Source organism: Centruroides sculpturatus, unplaced genomic scaffold (genome assembly GCF_000671375.1).
Source record: "Centruroides sculpturatus isolate CEXI.00-Female unplaced genomic scaffold, Cexi_2.0 scaffold74, whole genome shotgun sequence".
In the NCBI taxonomy this organism is placed as follows: Eukaryota; Metazoa; Arthropoda; class Arachnida; order Scorpiones; family Buthidae; genus Centruroides; species Centruroides sculpturatus.
In genome coordinates this window covers 15,391-38,780 of record NW_019384309.1, presented here as the reverse complement: position 1 = coordinate 38,780, position 23,390 = coordinate 15,391, and the positions used below count along the sequence as shown (strand labels likewise).

The 23,390-nt window shown below is 37.4% G+C and overlaps 2 protein-coding genes across 2 annotated transcripts in view; both read left to right on the top strand.

Moving 5' to 3' along the window:
- The window catches only part of LOC111620538 (cadherin-related tumor suppressor-like), a 56,823-nt gene extending 33,433 nt beyond the window's left edge, over positions 1-23,390 (top strand). The window contains exons 2-4 of the mRNA XM_023362470.1: positions 21,402-21,713; positions 22,812-23,045; positions 23,116-23,390. Of these exons, the coding sequence (XP_023218238.1) occupies positions 21,402-21,713; positions 22,812-23,045; positions 23,116-23,385 (816 nt within the window). The 3' untranslated portion in view covers positions 23,386-23,390. The remainder of the gene's footprint in view (positions 1-21,401; positions 21,714-22,811; positions 23,046-23,115) is intronic.
- Positions 6,616-8,658, top strand: LOC111620546 (diaminopimelate decarboxylase-like). The gene has a single exon (XM_023362481.1). It carries the CDS (start codon positions 6,832-6,834, stop codon positions 8,086-8,088), a length of 1,257 nt encoding a protein of 418 aa, XP_023218249.1. The 5' UTR covers positions 6,616-6,831; the 3' UTR covers positions 8,089-8,658.

Here is a 23,390-nt window from a genome sequence, read left to right as displayed (position 1 = left end):
TCCACGTGGAAATTGATGTTACGTCGGATACGATTGGCGCAAAGTTGAAGGATTTAAAAGGATATTTTCTGGCGTGTAAAGTATGGTCATGTGCCGCACGAGGTGAATCATGTTGCACGAGACTCGGTCGCATGCGCAAAAACCATTTTGCAACAGTCATAAAAATGATTTTATGTGTTGTTCTGCAAGCTGCTGACAAAATATACGATGGGCTCTCAGACGGTTGCCATTAGCGAGGGGTTAGACGATTGAGTTATGTAGTTACATTGTTTCGTACACCCAACGAATATAATTTTTCCAACGCGGGGGGAGGGGTGTACATACAGCGTGTCTCCGACTGTGTCTCGAACATATATAGGATGTACAACATTGTGTTATGTGACATCTTCACGTGGAGTTTCATCTTTACTGCTGCGGTGCTTAACGGAATGCAAAATCATGCGACTCCTTGTACATTTGTTTAAGGATCTCCTCCTCGTCCTCCTCCTTCTTCCTTCTCTCAGAATTAATACCCCCCTCCTCCTCGCTACTTGTTAAGTAAATACAATTTTATTAATAAATCTTCCCTCTTAAATATGTTGTTGTAATTGATTTACCCACGTTTTCCTCTCCTCTTGTTGTACACGTCGTTGATTTTTTTTTAACAAGTTATTATATGGCTCCTATTCTCGTACAGAAAACCCCTAAAACCCCTATTTGAAATCGTTTAATTGTTTATTTTAGAATTTTTTAGAAGGAAAAACGTTAAAAAAATACCTTAGTTTCTATACCTCGTGTCTTCTTACAATACAGGGTGGAACCAAAAGTCAGTTAACCGTTGTAAAGACTAACTCGACCTGTTCTCGTCCGAATATTCGAGTGTAAATGTGTAGCAATTATACGACAAGTAAGCCACTACAATAGTTAGCTGACTTTTGGACCACCCTTTGTTGTAAAATGTTAAATGATACCAATCAAGTAAAGGTGTATTCAAATATATATATATATATATATGAGTACAAGCTATACAACAATTCAGTCTTTACAATGGTTAACTGACTTTTGGCCCGTGTTTTGTAAGAGGTTAACAGGTCGAGGGTAAGGTGCCAAGACCTATATTTAATTAATTGTACAGTCAAGTAAAGGTGTAGTGGAATATGTACGGTATATACAGGAGTACAAGCTAGACAATAGTTAATTGACTTTTGGGCCACCCTTATTATTAATTCCCGAATATAATATCGTTCAAGGTTCATCAATTTTTGCGAGATTTTAAAACGAAATTACAGAAAAAAAGTTGAAGGGAAAGTACGGAAATTTTTATGAAAAAATGCTACGAAAATTTTAGGGAATTTTTTGGAATTTTTAGGGAAATTTCTTTGAAAAATTTATCTTAAATCTTTCTAAAGTGGACTGATTATCTTCCAAATGACGCAAACATTCTCGTCACCCCCAAAAACTTTATAAGATATTTTAAAGAAAAGTGTTTTTAAGGCGTCGCTCAAACAATTCTTCGAGCCTTCGGGACGGAATTTGGCACCCCAAAACACCAGAAATCCCCTAAAAAAAAATAATACACCCAACAACCGCGACGCGACACCAAACGACAAAAGACGGTCAAATTCATTAGGCAAATTTCCACCAGGGGAAAGAAGGCAGCAATACAATTAAAAATGGGGTGGAAGCGGGCAGGTGACAAAATCGGAAGGAAAGGACAATAAATTAAGCTAGACACGGGACGGAAACGGGATTGAAAAGCCAAAGAGGACAGTTGTCAACACGGCGACTGTTTAGAGATCGTTGGATTGGAAAATTAGTCCTTTCACCAAGACTTTCCATTAGAGACTATTGGGGGTGTTCCGCGCTCTTGTGTTAGCTAGTCATTATCGGAAAGCCGCAGTTCAATTTAGTGATACCTAACCGATTGTCTTGGAGCAATTTCTTAAAAATGCCCGAGACGTGTCCACATGATCGCAGCAGTAATAAAGACTGAGAGCTTCCTGTAACATCACACTGTCTTTAGATACAACTGCACCTTTATCTTTACGACTTAATGCAGTTTTTTCCCTAACTAAAAGGGGGAAAAAAGAAGAGGGGGTTCTTTTTCTTGGCCAGCTGATTATTCTTTCTTCAAATGGGCTAAAGTAAATACTGAATTAATCCGTCTAACGTTTTTTATTTATTTATTTATTTATTATTTTTTTTTTCATTCTTCTCTTCTTCTTCCCTCCGGGTAAATTTCCATTCTTGTTTTGGATTATTTTTTCTTTTAACTTGGTAGGATTTTGTTCAAAATTTGAGGATTTTTTTAATATTTATTTCTGTGAGATTTTTTCTGGAGAATTTTGAGATTTTTCTAGATTTATTTTTGTAAATTTATTTAGAGGAATTTTGTGATATTTTTGAGGATTTTTTGGATTTTTTTCGAAGATTTTTTAGGGAATTTGTGAGATTTTTTCAGGATTTTTTGGTATTGAGTTTTGCAAGACTTTTTAGGGAATTTTGTGAATTTTTTTGAGGATTTTTTTGAAGATTTAGAGAATTTGTGAGATTTTTTGAGGATTTTTTTGGTATTGAGTTTTGCAAGATGTTTTGAGGATTTTTTGGTATTAAGTTTTGCACGATGTTTTAGGGAATTTTGTGAGATTTTTTTGAAGATTTTTTAGATTTTTTCGAAGAATTTTTAGGGAATTTGTGAGATTTTTTGAGGATTTTTTTGGTGTTGAGTTTTGCAAGATGTTTTGAGAATTTTTTGGTATTGAGTTTTGCAAGATTTTTAGGGAATTTTGTGAGATTTTTTGAGGATTTTTTTGGTATTGAGTTTTGCAAGATGTTTTGAGGATTTTTTGGTATTAAGTTTTGCACGATGTTTTAGGGAATTTTGTGAGATTTTTTTGAAGATTTTTTAGATTTTTTCGAAGAATTTTTAGGGAATTTGTGAGATTTTTTGAGGATTTTTTTGGTGTTGAGTTTTGCAAGATGTTTTGAGAATTTTTTGGTATTGAGTTTTGCAAGATTTTTAGGGAATTTTGTGAGATTCTTTGAGGATTTTTTAATTTTTTGGAATTGATTTTTGCGAGATTGTTTAGGGAATTTTTGTAATTTTTAAGAAAATATTTTCGAGAGATTTTTAAGACAATTTTTGCTACTTTTTAAAATTAATTTTTGTAAGACTTTTTAAAGACATTTGTGATTTTGAATTTAAAAAAAAAAAAATTACTTTACGGAATTCGTGAAAATTTTCAGTGGTTTTTTAAAAAAATTATTTTGAATTCTCGAAAATTACACACACGTACAAAAAAATTAGCAAAATAATCTCGGAAATAAGATTTTTAAAAGAATTTTCGATCTTAGTGAGTAACTTTGAGAATAGAACTAATAAAAATTCACAATGGAAGCGAATGAAGCTCTGTGCTAAGAATTCTTTTCGCATTTACAATTCGCAAAAACTCGAAAAATTCAGAAAAAAAAAACTACAATCTTCTAGTAAACACGTGGAAAATTTCCTTCATAGAATCGCCTTCCATCGATAAGTATCAATTGACAGAAGGAGCGATGGATTAGTCGAGCAAACGACTAGAAAACCATGAAAGATTCCACAAAGAAATCTCGGAAAAAATATCCTTCTTTGTCGTTCACGAATTGGCACTCTGCAACGGTAAACCATTGCAGATTGCCACATAACATCTCGCGGGGCATTTGTGGATCTTGTGTTTGTATGTGCGTGTGCATGTTTACAAGAGAAAGAACAGGAACGTTAAATAAAAGAGTGCTTTGTCTATCTTTCTCTCTCTTCTGCCTTCGACTTCTAGTACCGTGGCTCCTAGTCTACTCTCCGCAATCTTCCCTACATCCTGTACAGCGTACCGGACAGACAGAATTTAAAAAATATATATATATATATATGAAGAAACACCAGAAGAAGGAAAAAAAAAACTCTGAATTTCCATACTCGTAGTCGTAAAATTAGAGGAAAATCGTACGGCTGCTGCACGTTAACGAGAGGGAATAAGCATGCTGCTAGTGTGATTGCGCGGATACAAATAAGTTTGTATGAGTATGCGACCTTGAAAGAAACAGCAGCAGACATGAAAAACTAGTTGAGCGGGCAGACAAAGTTCAAGGGCCTGATCGCTCCATGTTATATTGGATGGGTACGGTCTCACTCGGAAGATGGAGGTAGAACGGGAACGTTAACGCTACCAGGTGGACCAGTCTATTTTGGCGGGGGCGTGGTTTTCTGATATAGTTTCCAAGGCTGTCCTAGGAAGGGAAGAAGTGTAGGAAAACCACACTTGCTTTCATGGGCTGTGGGAGATTGCTGACTTTATATATATATATACATATATACAAACTACACGCTGGCATCTTTTGTCCCGTTTTCCATCCTATTCTACCTTCGATTTAACACTTAAAAAAGGTGGGGGGATTTAGTTGTGAAATCCACAGACGAGGAGGAAAGATCGCAATAAAAGAAACTCGCGTGCAACAATTTAATATTTTGTTTCAAAAATAAAGTAGGACGATTTTGGCCAAAACCCACGCTTCTATCGGGTAAAATCATAAATCTTTTGAGTAAATGAGGTGTTTATACGTCGTTGTACAAAATTGTACGGAATTATACATGATGAGATCGTTTCGTGTGAAGAAAGATTGCGAGTTTAGAAGTATCTGGCCTATAGAATGCATGCTTTATCATTCTATCAAGCTGTAGTAAAGGATTCTGTTCACAAAGACCATTTCTGCTTACAATTGAGAGAACAATAGGAGACGGAGACAGTAAAGAAAGGTTTTGATCCTCTCGTCCAACACTTAAGCACGTGTTTGAAGAATTTCGTGTGATTTTCATAGAAAATTCTACCACAGAATTATATAGAATTTGAAGCAAATTTCGATTCAATGTTTCACGCCCGAAACACACTACAAACTGCATTGTTACAATTTAAGAACTTTGTATTATATAATTCGAGTGAATAGACTAAACACGCGACTCCATTTACTCAATGTTAAGCGTGTGTTTTGATTATATTATTTCCGGTATCGATCATAAAACGTCACAATACCTCGCACGTGTTTATAGAAGATCGAGTGTATTTACAGAGTATCGCCTTACACCTTATAATAATTTCTGGTCGGGCGAAAAATGGCTTACATACTTCCACCCCTTTGTCCCTAATGAACTTTTTTTTTCGGTGATAATTCTAGAATTTCTACTTTTAGACAGTAGAAGACAGGGATAAGAAGTGTGTGTGACGTATTTAACGAGCGTATAGATACGCAAGGCGGTCCAAAAGTCGGTAAACCATCGAAAAGACTAAATAGCTGTCTAGTTTGACTAATTTGTTAGGTAAAAATTGCCGAATGGCTTGAGTAAAAGTTAACTGACTTTTGGTCCACCCCTGTATACTCAATGTTGACTTTTTTGAATTGGTTTTCTCTAGTTTTTCATTTAATTTATTCGCGATTTAACGCCGATTTGATTTAAATTTTCTCGAATTTTGACTAGTTTAAGACGTGTTTTAATTCTCCTGTCCGTTTCATTCGTTTCAAAGCGTGTTAACCCCTCGAATTTACGAAATTTTCTGTAGAAAAAAAAAATCTTTTTTTACTTTGTTTGATTAATGGATTTAATCCGTTTAAATCCAGAACTTGTCGTCATTCACCCTATTTTCTACGGGATTAAATGCTAATCATTGTTAAATTAATCCCTCTTATTCTTTGTTCACGCGAACTTTATATGGAACCACGACCAAGAGAACGAAATGTTAAGATAAAAATGTAATTTTCAGGGTATTTTAGCTCTTGTATTCTGAAAAAAAAAGAGCATTGTTGGGTGGGGAAGTCGGTGCGGATTAGAACTCTCCCACATCTGTTCCATTACGCCTCTTTTAATCCGGTTTTGTAGCTTAAAAAAACGTTATTTTTTAGAATTTTATCCTTAAAACCTATTCTACAAACGTTATAGAGTTAATGTAGATGATATTTATGCCATAATTTAAGTAAATATGCCTTATATTTTACCATTTTCGATGAAATCTCGAGTTTACTATACTAAAACATTCAACTTTAGTCTCCTACTTATTGTACCAAAATATCTGTGACGTAATTTACTCTAGTCCCCTGCTTACTACATAAAAAAACACATACACAAAGCTACTCGTTCAAGTAGTAAATTTGGAAATCCCCTAGAAAAGAAGAAAGTAGGAGCAGACCCTTTGACTCTTTGTATTAAGTTACGTTATTGGGTGACAATGACGTATTTCAATACACAACTTTCAGTTTATTTTACGAATTTCTAAACAAAAAAAAGGTCCCTAAACGACAGCCAACTTGTAAGAAGCTTAGACATGTCTCATCCATTCAGTACCACTGATAAAACGTGTTTGAAAGCGTATAATAAACGCTCTCAGGGGATAGACACACACACACACACACTTCCAGTTTCTAGTCGCCATTTTGGATAAATTCGTGTCTATGTTTTAGTAGTTTCTAGTGGGGAAATCACCTAGAAAACTAAATTTTCTACGTGGGCATCCCCTCGCAAAAATTATCATAAATTTGGTGTTTATGTGGCATTAAATTAAAATTATGCGTGGGAATCAGGGTTTGTTTAAGTGTAGATAATGCTGATATCGGTAAAAATAATGAGGTAAATTACTCTACTATCAGCAACCGAAGCGTACAGCTGTTTGTATCTTTACGTATTTCATAATTTAACAAAGATACAGTCGTTTATTATCGTTGTACTGTTGGATAAAACACAAAGTATTCGATTTTTAGATAGCCAACGTGTATAAGAATGCATCTACGCTCTACCCAGGCCGTCTGTCGGTTGATCCGTGCTCTTAAATCATGGCATTTCACCGGAGCCATGGAGTATTATACATAGAATCCCTTCCTATCCAAGACTTGGCGAAACAGTATGGCACCCCTCTTTATCTTTACTCCAAGCAGATTATCCTGGAAAAACTGGCCCAGTATGACCGGGGTTTGGGAGGTTGCGATCACGTAATCTGTTTTCCGGTGAAGTGCAATTCCAACCAAGCTCTGCTGCACTTACTGTGTCGTCAGGGGTGCGGTTTCGACGTCGCATCTTCGGGGGAACTGCTTCGTGTTCTAAAAATCCATTGCAACCCCCAAAATATCGTCTTTTCTGGTGTAGGCAAGAGTACCAACGAGCTAAAAATGGGTCTCGAAGTTGGGATCAAGTGTTTTAACACCGAATCGTGGCAAGAAATCGATCGCCTGGAAGAAATTGCTAGGAGCAGTGGCATTGTGGCACCCGTTGCAGTTAGAGTGAATCCAGACATCGATGCTGCAACGCACCCCTATCTTGCAACTGGATTAAAAAGTAATAAATTTGGCATCCCCCTAGAGGAAGCCCCCGAACTGTACTCCAGGATACGTTCTTCACCCTTCTTGAAAGCTGAAGGTGTGGATTGTCATGTCGGTTCTCAAATTCTACACCTCCAACCCCTACTGGAAGCTAGGGATTGTTTGCTGGAATTAGTGAACCGAGTCGGTAAATCTGGGGTTGACTTAAATTTCGTCGATCTGGGAGGTGGTATAGGTGTCCCTTATCGTCCCAACGATCCCTCACCAGATATTTCCGAGTGGGTTCGAACCCTCGCCGCTCCCATCTTTTCTAAAGGCATGCAAGTTATAATGGAACCAGGGAGATCTTTGTTGGCAGAATCGGGTGTTTTGGTCACTACAATAGAGTATTTAAAGAGGGGGTGCAAGAATTTTGCCATTGTAGATGCATCTATGACAGAATTAATTCGTCCAGCTCTCTATGGTAGTTACCATAGGGTGGAAGAAGTGATTAGGAGGGAATCAGAGGGCCAAATATACGATGTAGTGGGACCCGTTTGTGAAAATTCCGACGTCCTAGCGGAAGAACGACTCCTTCGAGTGTTACCAGGTGATTTGTTGGTTATTTACCATGCTGGAGCCTATGGTAGCTCCATGAGTTCTAATTTCTCCAGTAGGACTAGAGCTGCAGAAGTTATGGTAGACAATAATGCTTCTTACTTGATTAGAGAGAGAGAATCGGAAGAAGAGTTGAGGAGGAGAGACCATTTACTTCCAGAAGTTGCATTTAAATAACTTCGATTTAGCGCCGTCGTTGGTTTGTCTCCTTGAGAAGCTGAAAGTCGAGGGATCTGGTGAGTTTGAGGGGTTGAAAGTCAAGTGATTTTAGCGATAACATTGCCGTCTGTGATGCATAACCGTACATTTAGTAACTGACAGACTGAAGAGTTCGCATTAATTTATGGGAAAGATCCCTTCACAAGCACTCATCGCCACTTGACGGGGTTGGCGCAGTTCGGGAGGGCGATTTAGTCTTTAGAATGGTGACTTTTTGGCCACCCCACGCGTTGTAGGGAACTGAAAGATGTAAGAAGTAAATGTAAGCATTTATAAGGTACCGAGATTCGTGAGAATAAAGTGAAATTAAAATCGATTATTTAAAAGGTTAATTTAGTTTTCTAGAAAGGTTAACCGACTTTTGGACCACCCTGTAGCGAGGAATGCACGCTGAAACGAATACTAAACTCAAAAAGTCAAGCCTTGTTGTATACAGAAGCATCGAAGTTTCATTTTCAATTGTGAGAAAGGCGCGATGTTTATCACCTCCAACCAAGGAAGGGGACAAATCCCTCAGCAAACAGAAAAATCTCCCCCCAAATTCCTCCCTGTAAACAACGAAATCCCTCAAACAACGAATTCTCTCGCGGTTCGACGGAGAAAATTCCCCAATTCGCTGCCCGAAACGATAAATTCCCCAACGAAAAACGGAACCGAACCCGCGACTCCGACGTATTTCCTAATTAATAAACGGTTAAAAGGGGAGCAAATTTCAACATTTTCTTTTCTTTTCTTTTTTAAAATTATACCTCAAACGACTTAATTCCTCCTTTTAATTTTAAATCGGAAAACGTCATTCGAGACGGGGGCGGGGAGAGGGGCGGAGAAGTCGTAGTGTTTTTTTTTTATTTATATTTAAATTAGGAATTTCTTCGTAACTTTATCAAGCAGGTAGAAAAAGGGAGACGAAGTTGTGGCTCTCTAACACACACACACGAAACACAACGGTTAAGTATTTTTGGTGTTACGTTGCACTAAATCGTGATGGTTCCGTAACGTAACGTGGACTTTAATTAACTGGCTCAGTGTCGGATTCAGTCGAAATGACTGTATTTTATCGTTGGTATCTGCAACGTAATATAAAGCTTATTGTGTGTCTGGCTTGTATATTGGACGTCTTGTAAATCATGTCTTAGTTTATTACAGAAGGAAATATCGAGTGCTGTAAATCCCCCCTTTCTCCTCTCCTCCTCCTCCTCTTCTTCCCCCTTTTTTTCCCTATTTTCTTACGATCAAATTTTAATAAGGTGATGACAAATTCCCTTCTTCTCCGTAGAACACTAAAAAAAAACACAACAAAACACACACAATGCTTATTGTGCATTTGATCGATTGAATTCTACCGTCGAATTCCTATTTTTTTCGGAAAAAAATGTATTTAAAGTCGAATGGTTAATTTAATTGTGATGAATACTGATACCACTAATTAAATGTTTTCTTTTTATTCCCTTCTGTTTCTTGAAATACAAAAATTACACTTGGATTCTAGCCCAACGCTTCATTTCTTTGTCTTTTCCTCACATTTTCTATAGCTCAACACTTCATTTCTTTGTCTTTACCTCACATTTACTATAGTTTAACGCTTCACTTCCTCACCTTTTCTATACTTTAACACCATTTCTTCGTCTTCGTTTTTCCTCACATTTTCTATGGCTCAACACTTCATTTCTTTGTCTTTACTTCACATTTTCTATAATTGGAAGCTTCATTTCTTTGTCTTTTCTTCACATTCTTTACGGTTCAACCCTTCATTACCGTCAATATCAAATCTATAAATGCATTAAAAAGTTCCCCTTTTTAACTCCCGTTTTTGCCACCTTGTACTCTCCTCTTTTCCTCGTTCGTAAAGACAATTATAGCAGCCGACGATTGGTTTCTCGTGACTTCTTAAGCACCCCATCACCTTATATATATATACTTGTATTAATTGCGCAGGAAACAAGTGAATCTAGTGGAAGAGTATTAACGGGAGGAGAGAGATTCGATGTTTACCCTTTTTGCCGACTCTTTTAAAGGTGCGGGGTGATGGATGTTCGTCGTTTTTCTCTTGGCATTATCGAACGATCCACCCTCCTCTCTTTACACACGACTACAAAGGAAATGGCTCCCTCCTTTCTTCTTTCTTCCTTTCCTTTAAGTTATTAACATACCCCAGAAGTTTACTCCTGTTCTGCAATAAGCAGTGTTGTGTGCGATTTTTTTTTCCTAGTATTTTCCGTTCTTAACAAGGATTTTTGCGTGTTATTTAAGCATTTCAGGTATTTTCTAATGATATTTCCCTTTGTAATTTACATTTTTATATATCTACTTACTTTTCTTTATCCCATTTTAACCGGGTATAACGTTCAACTCTCAGTTCAAGCACAAAGGAAAGCCATAGACGACGTCACCCTCCATCCCCCCCGCATTATTTGAATCAATTTAACGAACGTTTCGTTAGAAAAATCATCTCTAACTTAATTAATTCTTCTAAAATAAGTATTATAAAATTATTTAATCTCACTTAAATCTCAATAATTTCGTTTAAAACGGTCGAGAAGGAGCCACTTTAAAAGCTTCTATTGAAAAGACGAGGGGGAAAACCCCGATATAGCGCATGTGTTTAGCCCAGGAGAGGTGACAACATCGCGAATAGAATTCGCCAAGTTGTTTGACAGAAGGGGACCGACTGCGATAGAGGGTTGCTATCATTCATCTTGTCTCTGCCACTAATCCTCAAGGCTAGTGGATTCTTTCGTCCCTTCCCAGCGTGACGTAGTGCCTGCTGACCCGAGATTAACGTTGCATTCGTTGTTTAACTCACGTCAAAAATCATAAATTCGGACGAAGGTTTAAATGAAATTACATTTCCTTCGGTCGTTTCCTCCATTTCCAAACTCGTACGACAAGTTGGGAGACAAAAGAAACACACTACGAAAGGGGGGGTGGTTGTGGTGTAAAAAAAGTGTGAAATTAAGGTCACCCTCCCGGCCGTTTTCTGGGTATAAAACCCATCTTCTTCAATAAGCAACATAGTTGAAAGTGTGGGTAACTCGAGAAGTCCACGCGTGTCGTTGCATCGAGTGTTTGTCTAACGACACAAGTCACTCATGGCACACTTGTGTCGTCGGAATGGTCAGGGGTATTTCGATTAATTCGTTTACAGCTAAAATGGGATTAGAGTAGCCAAAAATTCATACGAAAACGGGGTTACATTTGCCAGAAATGGGGGGTTACAGTAGCCCTAAATAGGTCAAAAAAGAGCCATTTTCTAAGAGGAACCAAACCAAAACGGGGGGCCAAAATACGTCCAAAAATGGGAGAGTAAGTAAAGACGTCAAACCATCGGTAGCCGGGGTGGGTCGAACTTCCCTACGGACACTCTTAAAAAGAGAAGAAGAAGAAGAAGAGGGATACCAAACGAAGCTTCCCTCTAAAATCCCAAGCTTAAAACAGCATTGGTACAAGTGTACACGCCCGAGGAGACAGACGCGTACCCTCCTCGGTCCACCATTACCGGTCGCAGCGGAGGTTTTTACGAGAATTTTTATGACCGGCCCGGGAGGCTCGGGGAATTCCAATGGGGGAGGCTGCGGGTCCCTCTAAAATAAAAAAAGAAAAAAATATATATACAATATAAAAAAAAAACGTCGCTTCCCTTCGCGTGCTAAGTAGCGGGGGAAATACGTCGCCAAATAAATCAATAAAAAATATTTAAAAAAATGCAAATGGCCACCGAATTTTTCGGCTCGTTACCATGATTCTTTCCCCCTCCTGTGTTTTTTTTTTTTAATTTTATTCTTACCATCGTTAATTGCCGAGGGATAAGTTATGCCCGAGCACCGAGTAATTCGCTCTGCATATTTTTTTAACGTGGCGAGAAATTACTCGTTGCGTCATCGCACGTGGTGGAAGAAGAAGGAGAAGAAGAGGATGAGGAGGAGGAGGAGGAGGATGAAGACAATGACGTCGCACTTCGGTGCTTCGTTCCTTCATCCTCGTGTTAATTGCCGTCTTAATACGTTGTTTCCGCACAGATTGTTTATCTTTTATTATTTTACGGTTCGTATTGGCCCACCCGACCGCGCGGTTAACTGATTTTTGGTCCATCCCGCGGGCATTAACGACGGGAGTAAAGGGAGATGCAGTTTTTCACTTTAACGTAAGGCGTAACGTAACTAACTGTGGGTTATAATGTGCCACACAGATACAGAAAAGTACCCATATCACGTGGTAAAGGTTTTATACGCCTAGGGCCTCACGTGTCGAATTTAAGTATAAGGTGGAGGATAAGTTACAGCTTCGATCATTTTTGAGGGCCTCACTGGTGTTTCGACTTGGTAACCACGGTATGCCTCAGTCGACAAAGCGGTAGGGCCTCCGTGTGACGAGTTTGCTCATTATATAAAGCGACACAGGATGAGAAGAAAGGCCTCGAAATGGAAAATTTCACGAGTGAAGAGGTCTGGCAAGATATTAACTGTAATTGCGATGGTTGAGGGCATAGCCTAGGTGTTAAAAGACGTTCGTGCCTGTCTAGTATACGAGATGTTGTCTGCAGCCATCACACAGCGGGACCGTCTTCCATTGTCAGCAATGACGTTTGAATCTTATGGTGTTGTCAGCATTCTATTTGTTTTGCAGACGCCAAATGGAAACTGTTTGTCAGCACATTCTGTATGAATGATGTGCAGAACCTGTTTCGTTTTCCCTAAATAAGCAGCAGTTAACAGTTTCGTCCCGCGTGTAGGTGTTTCTATGCCTTATGTAGATCAAATTATCGTTTCAGGTGTCATTAAAGCTCCCTCTCTCTCTCTGCTCGTTATTTCACGTCACTTGGTAGCCAAGTGTTCGTTTCCTATCCCTGGTGTATGTTAGCAGAGCGTGCAACCTGCTTTAGTAGGACTTTGCAGCCATCCCCCTGAGTTATTTTGGTGTTTCTAACAATTCTTTGCATAATTTTACCTGTCTTGAGCTTAATTTTATGTTATTTATTCTACAAAATGCTCTTAAGTTAAACAAACTATAGCTTGAGGTACCATACTTTTCAATTTATTATTATTTGGTGAAGGGGAAGGGCCTCTTATACATTACAGCTTAGACTAAATTCGCTCTTAAATAATCTTGTAAATGGGCCATTCTGACTGCAAAAATCCACCAGAATCGTGTTGGCTAGAGGAGACTTTTTAGGTTGTTTTTGCTATTTTTTCAAGTCGCTTGTCATTTTGCCCGAGAGAATTAGCTTCTGTCTCGGGTGGTGACTCGACATTGGTGAGTGCCACCCACCGAGAGGGTGGAGTGTAGTCATCACTGATGCAGACTCCAGGCTGCCACTCGGATATTCGACTTTAAAATCGATTAGATAAGTTGAAAATTTTCAAAAACACTCTCTCTTCTTCCTGTATCGTTTTCCTTAGCAGAAAACACTACAAAAATCCCTCAGCAAACAACATAACAATTCCATCTCGCAGCAAAATTTTTCATTCTCTTCAGAAAACCTAGCGAAATCCTCATTTTTTAACCAGAAACACAGTATTAAATACCAATATTTCATAAGAAAACACAGCGTAATTCCATTTATTACCAGAAAACACAACAAAATTTTACTTCGTCATTAGAGAATACAGCAAAAACCCTCATCTCTATAGCAATTATCAGGAAACAATTATCCCTATTTCTCACCAGAAAACACGGAAATTATTCCCCATTTCTCAGCAGAAAACACGAAAAAAATTTCAATTTCTCACAAGAAAACACAGGAAAACCCACGACCAAACAATACAGCTAATCCAACCTCAATAGAAAACATAGCAAAATCTCTGCCAGAAAACACCGCAAAATTCTGAAACAAAATAAACACAAGAAAACGCAACAGGGTGGTTTCCTGTTGCATTTTTCTTGTGTTTATTCTGTTTCAGAATAAAGAAATTTCCACCGAGTTTCAGGTAAACTCGGTGGAAATTTCTTTATCTACTTAAAGGTATTTTTAAGTCGTTTGAAAGGGGGGGTGGTTGTGGTGTAAAAAAAGTGTGAAATTAAGGTCACCCTCCCGGCCGTTTTCTGGGTATAAAACCCATCTTCTTCAATAAGCAACATAGTTGAAAGTGTGGGTAACTCGAGAAGTCCACGCGTGTCGTTGCATCGAGTGTTTGTCTAACGACACAAGTCACTCATGGCACACTTGTGTCGTCGGAATGGTCAGGGGTATTTCGATTAATTCGTTTACAGCTAAAATGGGATTAGAGTAGCCAAAAATTCATACGAAAACGGGGTTACATTTGCCAGAAATGGGGGGTTACAGTAGCCCTAAATAGGTCAAAAAAGAGCCATTTTCTAAGAGGAACCAAACCAAAACGGGGGGCCAAAATACGTCCAAAAATGGGCGAGTAAGTAAAGACGTCAAACCATCGGTAGCCGGGGTGGGTCGAACTTCCCTACGGACACTCTTAAAAAGAGAAGAAGAAGAAGAGGGATACCAAACGAAGCTTCCCTCTAAAATCCCAAGCTTAAAACAGCATTGGTACAAGTGTACACGCCCGAGGAGACAGACGCGTACCCTCCTCGGTCCACCATTACCGGTCGCAGCGGAGGTTTTTACGAGAATTTTTATGACCGGCCCGGGAGGCTCGGGGAATTCCAATGGGGGAGGCTGCGGGTCCCTCTAAAATAAAAAAAGAAAAAATATATATACAATATAAAAAAAAACGTCGCTTCCCTTCGCGTGCTAAGTAGCGGGGGAAATACGTCGCCAAATAAATCAATAAAAAATATTTAAAAAAATCAAATGGCCACCGAATTTTTCGGCTCGTTACCATGATTCTTTCCCCCTCCTGTGTGTTTTTTTTTAATTTTATTCTTACCATCGTTAATTGCCGAGGGATAAGTTATGCCCGAGCACCGAGTAATTCGCTCTGNTTCTTTGAAAATATTTCCGCTGTCGAAATTATTTCCAAAATTTTTGTCGTTGAAATTCCCAAATTCGACAGCAAAAATGTTTTTTTTTTCTACCGAAATTTCCCATAAAGTAATTTTTGTTTCTGAATTCCTCCAAGAAGTGTCATACAGAGTCGAACCCTCTGAACGACCACTGACAGAAACCCCAAAAATTACCGTTACTGAGAGGTTATTTTGTATATACTTCATAAAGAAACATTGCTAAAAAAGGAGGTCGTTGGAGGGTTTTTTAATACTTTTTCCGCCCTGTGGGCACTAAGAGGGCCTCTTATAGCTGACTTATTATGGGTTCGGCCAGGCCCACAATGGGGCGACCGGGTGGTGAGGGACGGGGCCCGACCACCCGGTCGCCCCATTGTGGGTCTGGCCGACCGTATGAAGTTATAAAGAGAATTTCAGTAGCTTTCAAGAAAGATTGAAATTTTTACATTATAAACAATATTTTTTTTATATACAAATTTCAAATTATTACACTCAAATTGAGTACTAGAATAGAATTCATTGTCCTGTAGGGATTCTTGCACTCGTAATATCAAAAATAAATTTTCTAACCTTTTTTTTTATTATTGTATATTGAACTTAACAAGTTACATATATAAAAATTAAAATTTTTTTCTCTCTTACATTCTTACCCTCAACGTACACCCAATCTTTCCATTTTTGCCCTTAGTATACATTAATCCTTCCATTCTTCCATTAGTATACGCCCGATCTCTCCATTCTTGCCCTCAATCCTCAAGCCAATCCTTTCAGTCTTGCCCTCCCTTTACACCAATCCTTCTTGTTCTGCCCTCAGTTTACACAAATCCTTCCTTCTTGCCCTCAGTTTACACAAATCCTTCCTTCTTGCCCTCAGTTTACACAAATCCTTCCTTCTTGCCCTCAGTTTACACCAATCCTTCCTTCTTGCCCTCAGTTTACACCAATCCTTCCTTCTTGCCCTCAGTTTATACCAATTCTTCCATTCTTATCCTTAGTTTACACCAATCCTTCCTTCATGCCCTCACTTCACACCAATTCTTCTTGTTCTGTCCTCAGTTTACACCAATCCTACCTTCTTACACTCAGTTTACACCAATTCTTCCATTCTTACCCTCAGTTTACACCAACCCTTTCAGTCTTGCACTCAGTATTCTCTAATTTTTCCATATCTGCCCTCAATACACCCAATAGTTCCATCGCCGAACTTCTCGCATTGCTATAACATAACAAACATTCCCCCCCCTAATTTATCACATTACAAGAGTGCAAGAATCTCCCCAGAACCATAAAAAATCTACATTTAATTACAGATTCATACGAAGCAAACGAGACATTTATAAACGTTAATAAATAATTTATCAAAAGAAAAAAAAGCAAGGGGGAACGATTCATTCTATAATGATCGGTTTGGATCAGAGTCATTATTTCTAATTAAAGACGATGTTAATTTTCACAAAAATCACGGACCAGATCTTATTAATTTCGTCATCAATAATGGCGCGGGGAATCAATTACTCCAATCTGATAAATCTCCGAAGATCGGAGGAACCATTTTTATCCCGAAAAAAAAGATTAAAAAAAATTCCAGAAAATCCGCTCTTAAAGTGGATATATCACAATTTATAACGCCTTGTTTGAATTTTTGATGATTGGAGCAACAAAGATAATGGTTTTTCCCTCAAGTGGATTATGTTTCTTGATGATGATGGATGATGGATCCATGCAAGAATTCCTCCGAGCTCCACAACATCAATGTGGTGATGTTATGGAGCTTGGAGGAATTTTTATATATAAAACTATGCCCGTATTTTTTATTTATTTATTTAATGATAGATATTCATTCAATGCTTCGGAATTTATAATCTTTTTTCTATCTTATCAACGTCACTCTTCGCCCTTCTATTCTGAGTCGGGGTCGACATCTTGACTTTTCGATTTGTCATTCTCGTGTCGATGCTCCTCTATTAAATTCTATCAAGAATACAACTAAGTAGATAACTCGAAAATTTATTATCTTTAGTAAATAAATTCCCTTTAAATGTATCCAAAATATTTTATTTCTTTTAGAGTATTTTAAATTCGGCATTTAAAAACACGCTTAAAAAATATATATATTTTAACGGTTTAAATACGTTAAAAATATGGAATTTAATATCATTTTAGATGGCGTGGCATATTTTTTTTTTCAGTAAACGTCGGACGTCACGAGTGACTTTCCTTTGTCGGGTCAGTCGTTTTGGGCCCGCGTGAGGCTAAAATGTCAACTAGAAAGTTACATTCTTGGCATAGCCGAGACTCAGCGATCAGAACTGATTAAAACGAGCTACTCAGGGAGGGGTCCCGGCCCGGACGAAGGGGATGTTAGACTGAGGGTCTATCGTGTCACTCACGGGGTGTGTCACCTCCAGATCGGAAGACGGGCCGTTTTGACAGGACTCGTTAAAACCACCCGAGGCCGTTAGCTCTAATTAGTCGGTCTGCAGAAGAGATCGAATAGCACTGCAATGGCCGTCTGACGGGCTGATGCACGGTGCGATAGAATAGCCGTGAACTACCTCCAGGCATTTCTTACCGACCTTGGAAGGTTTCAATAAGTTCTATATGGAATATCGTCCGTATACTTAGTTTATCTGTACTCAACTTAACCTTTTCCGTTTGTTAACATCAGTGGAATGCCTACCGTTGCAACCTACTTTCCGCCCTTTGCTCTCCCCAATATTTAATTATATAAAAATTTAACAAATCGAACACCCGATTCCATTCGTAACGTGTATAAATCTTCACGTTTTCATGCCTCAGCTTGCAAATTTTGTGGCTCCTACGGTCTAATATACGTAAACAGACCCGAATTCGGACTTATGGCCATTTGAGAGGCCCTTTTCTTTACGAATTTAAAAATGTCAGGCCCTTAACTGTCGTCGTAACGTCTTCTATATCCTGAAATTTAATAAACCATTACTAATACTCGAAGAAGAGAGGAAAAAATCGATTGATGCTAATTGTTCGAGCATATCATTTAATTAACCAATTTAAAGGTTAATCGTTACTATTCGTGCGATCAATCATATTTCCTTAATTTAAAAACAAGAAAGCTAGAATTCTAATTTGTTTTTTTCTTCTGTAAATTATTCAGAAATTCACGCTTTCATGTTGAATAATCGTGAAGATCTCCAGAATTCTCCATCTCGTAATTTAAAAAAATATCTGTTAATAGTTGTGTTAATTATGGAATCTGTGGAAGAACAATTCTGGAAGTATTTTTCCGCAGTACAAAGAAGAGTCTACGATTAACAATCGTGGAATTTTCTACAATTGGTCTCCAACGAAGAATCCTCCACAATTCCACTGTGTACATAAGAATCTTCTACAGCTGTTCTTGTACAAAAATCCTCCACGACTGCAGGATATTCTTCTTGCCCACTGCGGAACCACAGAAGATTCTTTGTGGAAGAACAATCTTACAAACTTCACGATTAATTAGATAATCTTCCGAATACTCGAAGAACAATTTTAGAAGATTCTATAGTTAACAAATGCGGAATCTCTACAATTGCTCGCCAACAAAGAATCGTGCACAATTCCACACGAATCCTCGACCATTTCATTCATAAATTGGACGTGTTAATTCTTCGTATTTACTCGCTTAGTCATCAAATTAAAAACGACCTTGGCTGATTTTATGGACCGAAATTAAATTAGAAATTTATTAAAATATAAAAATTAAAAAAAAAAAGAAAATAAAAAAGGGGGGAGATGCAAAGGTAGAGAGTCGTCTCGATCACTTTAATGACAAATGATTATGCGGTAGATAACCGACAATACCTACAACTCGTTGGCTTTAGTAACATTCGCTTATATAGCCCAGGTTACGATCAGTCCGACAAATTGCTCAGGGGTTGCAAAACGAAGAGGGGGAGCAGAACCTCACGTATTAATTCACCTCCTGCGGCAGGACCACTCGTTTCGTGTTTGTTGGAGCCGATTGGTCGATCGGTTTACGGCGACCTCCCTTAAAAGAGGGAGAGAGAGAGAGAGAGAGAGAGAGAGAGAGAGAGTCGTTATCTAGATTCACATAAGGATCGTCTGATTCAATCTGGATTTTCCACCCCCCCATTGGTAGTTCCCACACATGGTGGATGCCAAGTCGTAAAAGACTCTTTCGTGGTTTGCAAAAAAATACTTTTTTTCTTATTTTTTTCTTTTTTCTTTTTTGCAAAACCCGACTTTGGTTAATGAGGTAGTTGGTTGCTCACACTCATCCGAGACATCGTCTGACACTGAAGATGTTTCTTTATGCTTCTTCTACTGGTTTATTGCACCCCCCACTGAACTTGGAATTCGACGCCAGCTTCAAAACCTACCCAACGCTATAAAAATACAAGAAAAAAAAAACTAGAAAAAAATTAATCGAGTCTTACTAGCTGCTTATTTATTAGCCATTGTGTATTCGTGTCGATGAATCGCTTTATAGATATTTTTATTAGATCTATGAATTATTTTGAAAATGTTCTAGAGAAGATTTATTTCAGGTTCCGGTTGGAATTAATACTCCAAGCTTCAATTTTATTTTATTTTATTTTTTTTTAATTTTATATTCTAGAAAATTATCTTTCGATTATTGTCGATTTATACACTTTCGCACCTGTTCGTAATTTATAATTTTGTTACGTAGGTAAGTAATTTTTTTCTGGGTCATCCGAGATCCATTCGTCATTGATCTCTCTTATGAGTATGTAATATTTTTAAATTAAAAATCTATTTGAATATAAATTTAAGGATTATGTAAGTAGAGGTGACTGAGTGAAGGAGAAGGAACTTTACTCCTAAATTTAGGACACAATAAATAAAATGAATTGTTAGCAAATATTGTTTTAATTTACATGCCTATTCCTAAAAAAAATAATGTAGAAAATATAAATTTCAGTAAAAAAAATTAATCATTGGGAATATCGGTAGCAGAAATTACTTTTTGGGGAATATCAGTGGCAGAAATTACCTTTAGGGGGGTTTTAGTGGCATAAATTACTGTTTTGGGGAATATCAGTGGCAGAAATTACTTTTGGGGGATATCAGTAGCAGAAATTACTGTTCTAGGTATCCTTAAAATAAAGGGCATTCGCAATATTTTGGAATTTTCAAAAGTCGGCCAAAATATAGGGCATGTCTCATTATATACATAAAAATATGAACATAATTATGTTGTAAAATATATGAAAAAGTTAAAGAATCTTTTATATGTCTCTAACTTCTACCTGAGGAACATGATGAATCCGTGTATATAAAAGGGTGACCCAGAAGTCGCTTAACCATTATAAATACTGCATTTCTGTCTTGTTAAAATACTTGATTAGTTAAAAACTTTGCAAAATTTGTTAAATATAAGATCTTGTCGAGGGCTTGCATAAAATACGGTTAACTGACTTTTGGTCCATCCTATATTTTTGACAGGAATATTGGTTGGATTGTCTACCGAGTACGGATCTATGTGGAGTGGTTGAAACTACCATAAATTGGGTCATTAGAATAGTAGAAAGGGCAAGGTGCAGATTTTACAAAGGAAAGTAAATATTTAGGTTAGGTCTTAATGACATTAGAATTTTAATTAAACATCTGAAAAGAGAAAAGTAAGATAATGAGTGAAGATGTGTATCATCTGATATTTATTTAATCAATAAAAAGAGACGGAGATGATGAAACTTTAGCTGAAAGGTGTCAAATGTAAACGAACAAGTAGCAATTAACTTATTTAAAGGAAGTGTGTAGAAGGAAACACTGCTGATAAGATGATAAAAATACTATCTCTGTGTAACTAGACACGTAATGAAACAAGAGTTTTCCCTGTGTCTATGATGTGTAGCAATGAAGTCGCACCTCTTCTTTAAATATTTTTTCCAATGCTAACCAACTAATCCCAGTAGGAACAGCAGTAACATAGTTGCAAGCAGTAAAATAAGCCCAAGTATCAACATCTATCCCCACATTTGATGAGCCCATACAATAAAACACCATCTTCCAATGATTACCATAACATAAACCATACATACTCAGAGAACCAAAAGGCTACCTCTTACTCGTATAACGATTAACAATATGAGAAATCATCCCAATTTCCTTTCATCCTTCACCATTGATCGGTGTTACGTTTGATCGTAGTTTTGGGGGTGTCGAATTGCTATTTTGGATTTAGATACGCGGCTTAAAATATGAATATAATTATCTATAAGTTTACCATTTAACACAGTAACATCCACGCGCTTCTATATGAGATCCTTCATTAAGAAATCTAATATTACATAAACAGCAATAGATTTTCAGAATTTTATATTAAAAAAATGGTTTTTCTGTTATAATTTTAGGTTATCGTAACAGTCCTAGACAGGAACGATAGTCCACCCGTCTTCCGTAACGCTCTTTACCTCATCTCTCTGTCTGAAGATGCTCCTCCTGGCCACACCGTCACCGTGGTTTCTGCAACAGATGCAGACACAGAAGGAAGTATCACTTATTCTCTTGTAGAGAATAAAGACAACAATTTGTTTCAACTAGATGCTAAAACTGGAGTTCTTCTATTACGAGAACCTTTGGATCGTGAAGTAACATCCTTACACAAGTTACTGGTTAGCGCTAGTGATGGAGTTCAATCGTCCGAAACGACAGTCACTATCGAGGTATCAAGTGTTTATTTCTCTTCAATTATTAATATTTTCTGCACACAACTGATATAAAAGCATTTCTTAATAGTTGTAGTTAATATATTAAGTATAAATTTTCAGAAATCTTTCGTGTTAGTGAGATCTAAAGGCCTACTTTGATAACTCATGTAACTCTTATTCTTATTTTACCATTCTCACGAATAAATTAATCATAATAATGAAGAGATTTTTGTATATTCAGATCCTTTTGTGGATCCAAATCTGTTTTAACGCTAAATAAATTAATAATCGTGGTATTTGAATATGTTAAACCAAGTCCTTCGTACAGCTTGGTATATGAAGGATTCACAATGGAAGGATGACAGTATACAACTACACTATATATCCCTATTTATAAAGCTCTATTCTGTATCCTTAATCCGTTTCCTATGAAATGGACTATGCCATTGGTTTTCTTAGCTGTCTGCTTCCTAGATACATCCATTATATTTGGGTAAACAGGCCCTTCTTTTTTTAATGTGGCTGATAAAACTACTGCTTTAAAATTATTGGATATAAACAATAGGCCTACCGGATGAATTATTTCTTCACGTTATATACATTTTAAAATTGTTTTAACGTGCCATTTTAATGTTAAGAGTCAACCACACCAAAATGTCTTCTAATTGTAGTGTTATTTACTTATTTTGCATGGTGTTATCAGTTCAGGCGAATCATAAAATGATTACACTAAGCGGAGTCTACTGTACATAATTTTGTTAAATGGACCGTTCAAGTATCACGTCAGAGGTTTATGTTGGGGATTCGTTTGTATCTGCATGACAATAGGGGGGAGCCAGAGTTAATCTTTGATGACGTAAGATTGCAACCGTCGTTTATTTTTCTCTCTAATCATCACAAAATTGCCTGAAAATAATTCCTGTGTATTTGCAAATGGTTTAAACTTCTGACCTGATGACATAATTAGGAGGAGGGCCACCTTGATTCCTGATGGTTGGTGATGATGATGGGAAGGGGGATTTAAAAAAAGGGCAAATTTTTGCTGATGCAATACTTGAACGGCACCCAAATACAGTATCATTTTAAATACTTATGTAGAAATCTTATGAATAGGTCATCGACACAAATGACAATCCTCCAGTTTTCGAGCAGTTTGCATATTCGTTCGATATCGTGGAAGACATGCAGAGGGGTGCTCAAATAGGAACAGTAGTTGCTACCGATACTGATAATGGAATCAATGGTCAAGTAAGCTACAGCGTGTTAAGTGATTGGGGAAACGACGTATTTTCTTTAAATCCTCAAACTGGGATCTTTACTTTAACTTCGCATCTCGATTACGAACAGGTAACTACGATTACAATACTCGTAACACTCCTGGTGTTCTTAATAATGATACATTACTTATGAAATTCAGGTTCAGCATTACATTTTCGTGGTTCAAGCTCAAGATTCGGGACAACCGAGTCTGTCTACAACTGTTACAGTTTATTTCAACGTTCTAGATCTAAATGACAATGCACCCTTATTCGATCCCATGAGTTACAGCGATGAAATTTTTGAAAACGTCACAGTTGGAACCAGTGTCATACAAGTTACTGCTACAGATTTGGATTCGGGTAAGTTAAAACATCGTTGCTACTTAAATTTTACATTATTTTATGCTGATTTATGTAATTTTCCATGATTTTA

What these genes read in the sequence shown, in the direction of transcription:
- LOC111620546 (XM_023362481.1), top strand. Translation starts at nt 6,832, where the DNA reads ATGGCATTTCACCGGAGCCATGGAGTATTATACATAGAATCCCTTCCT.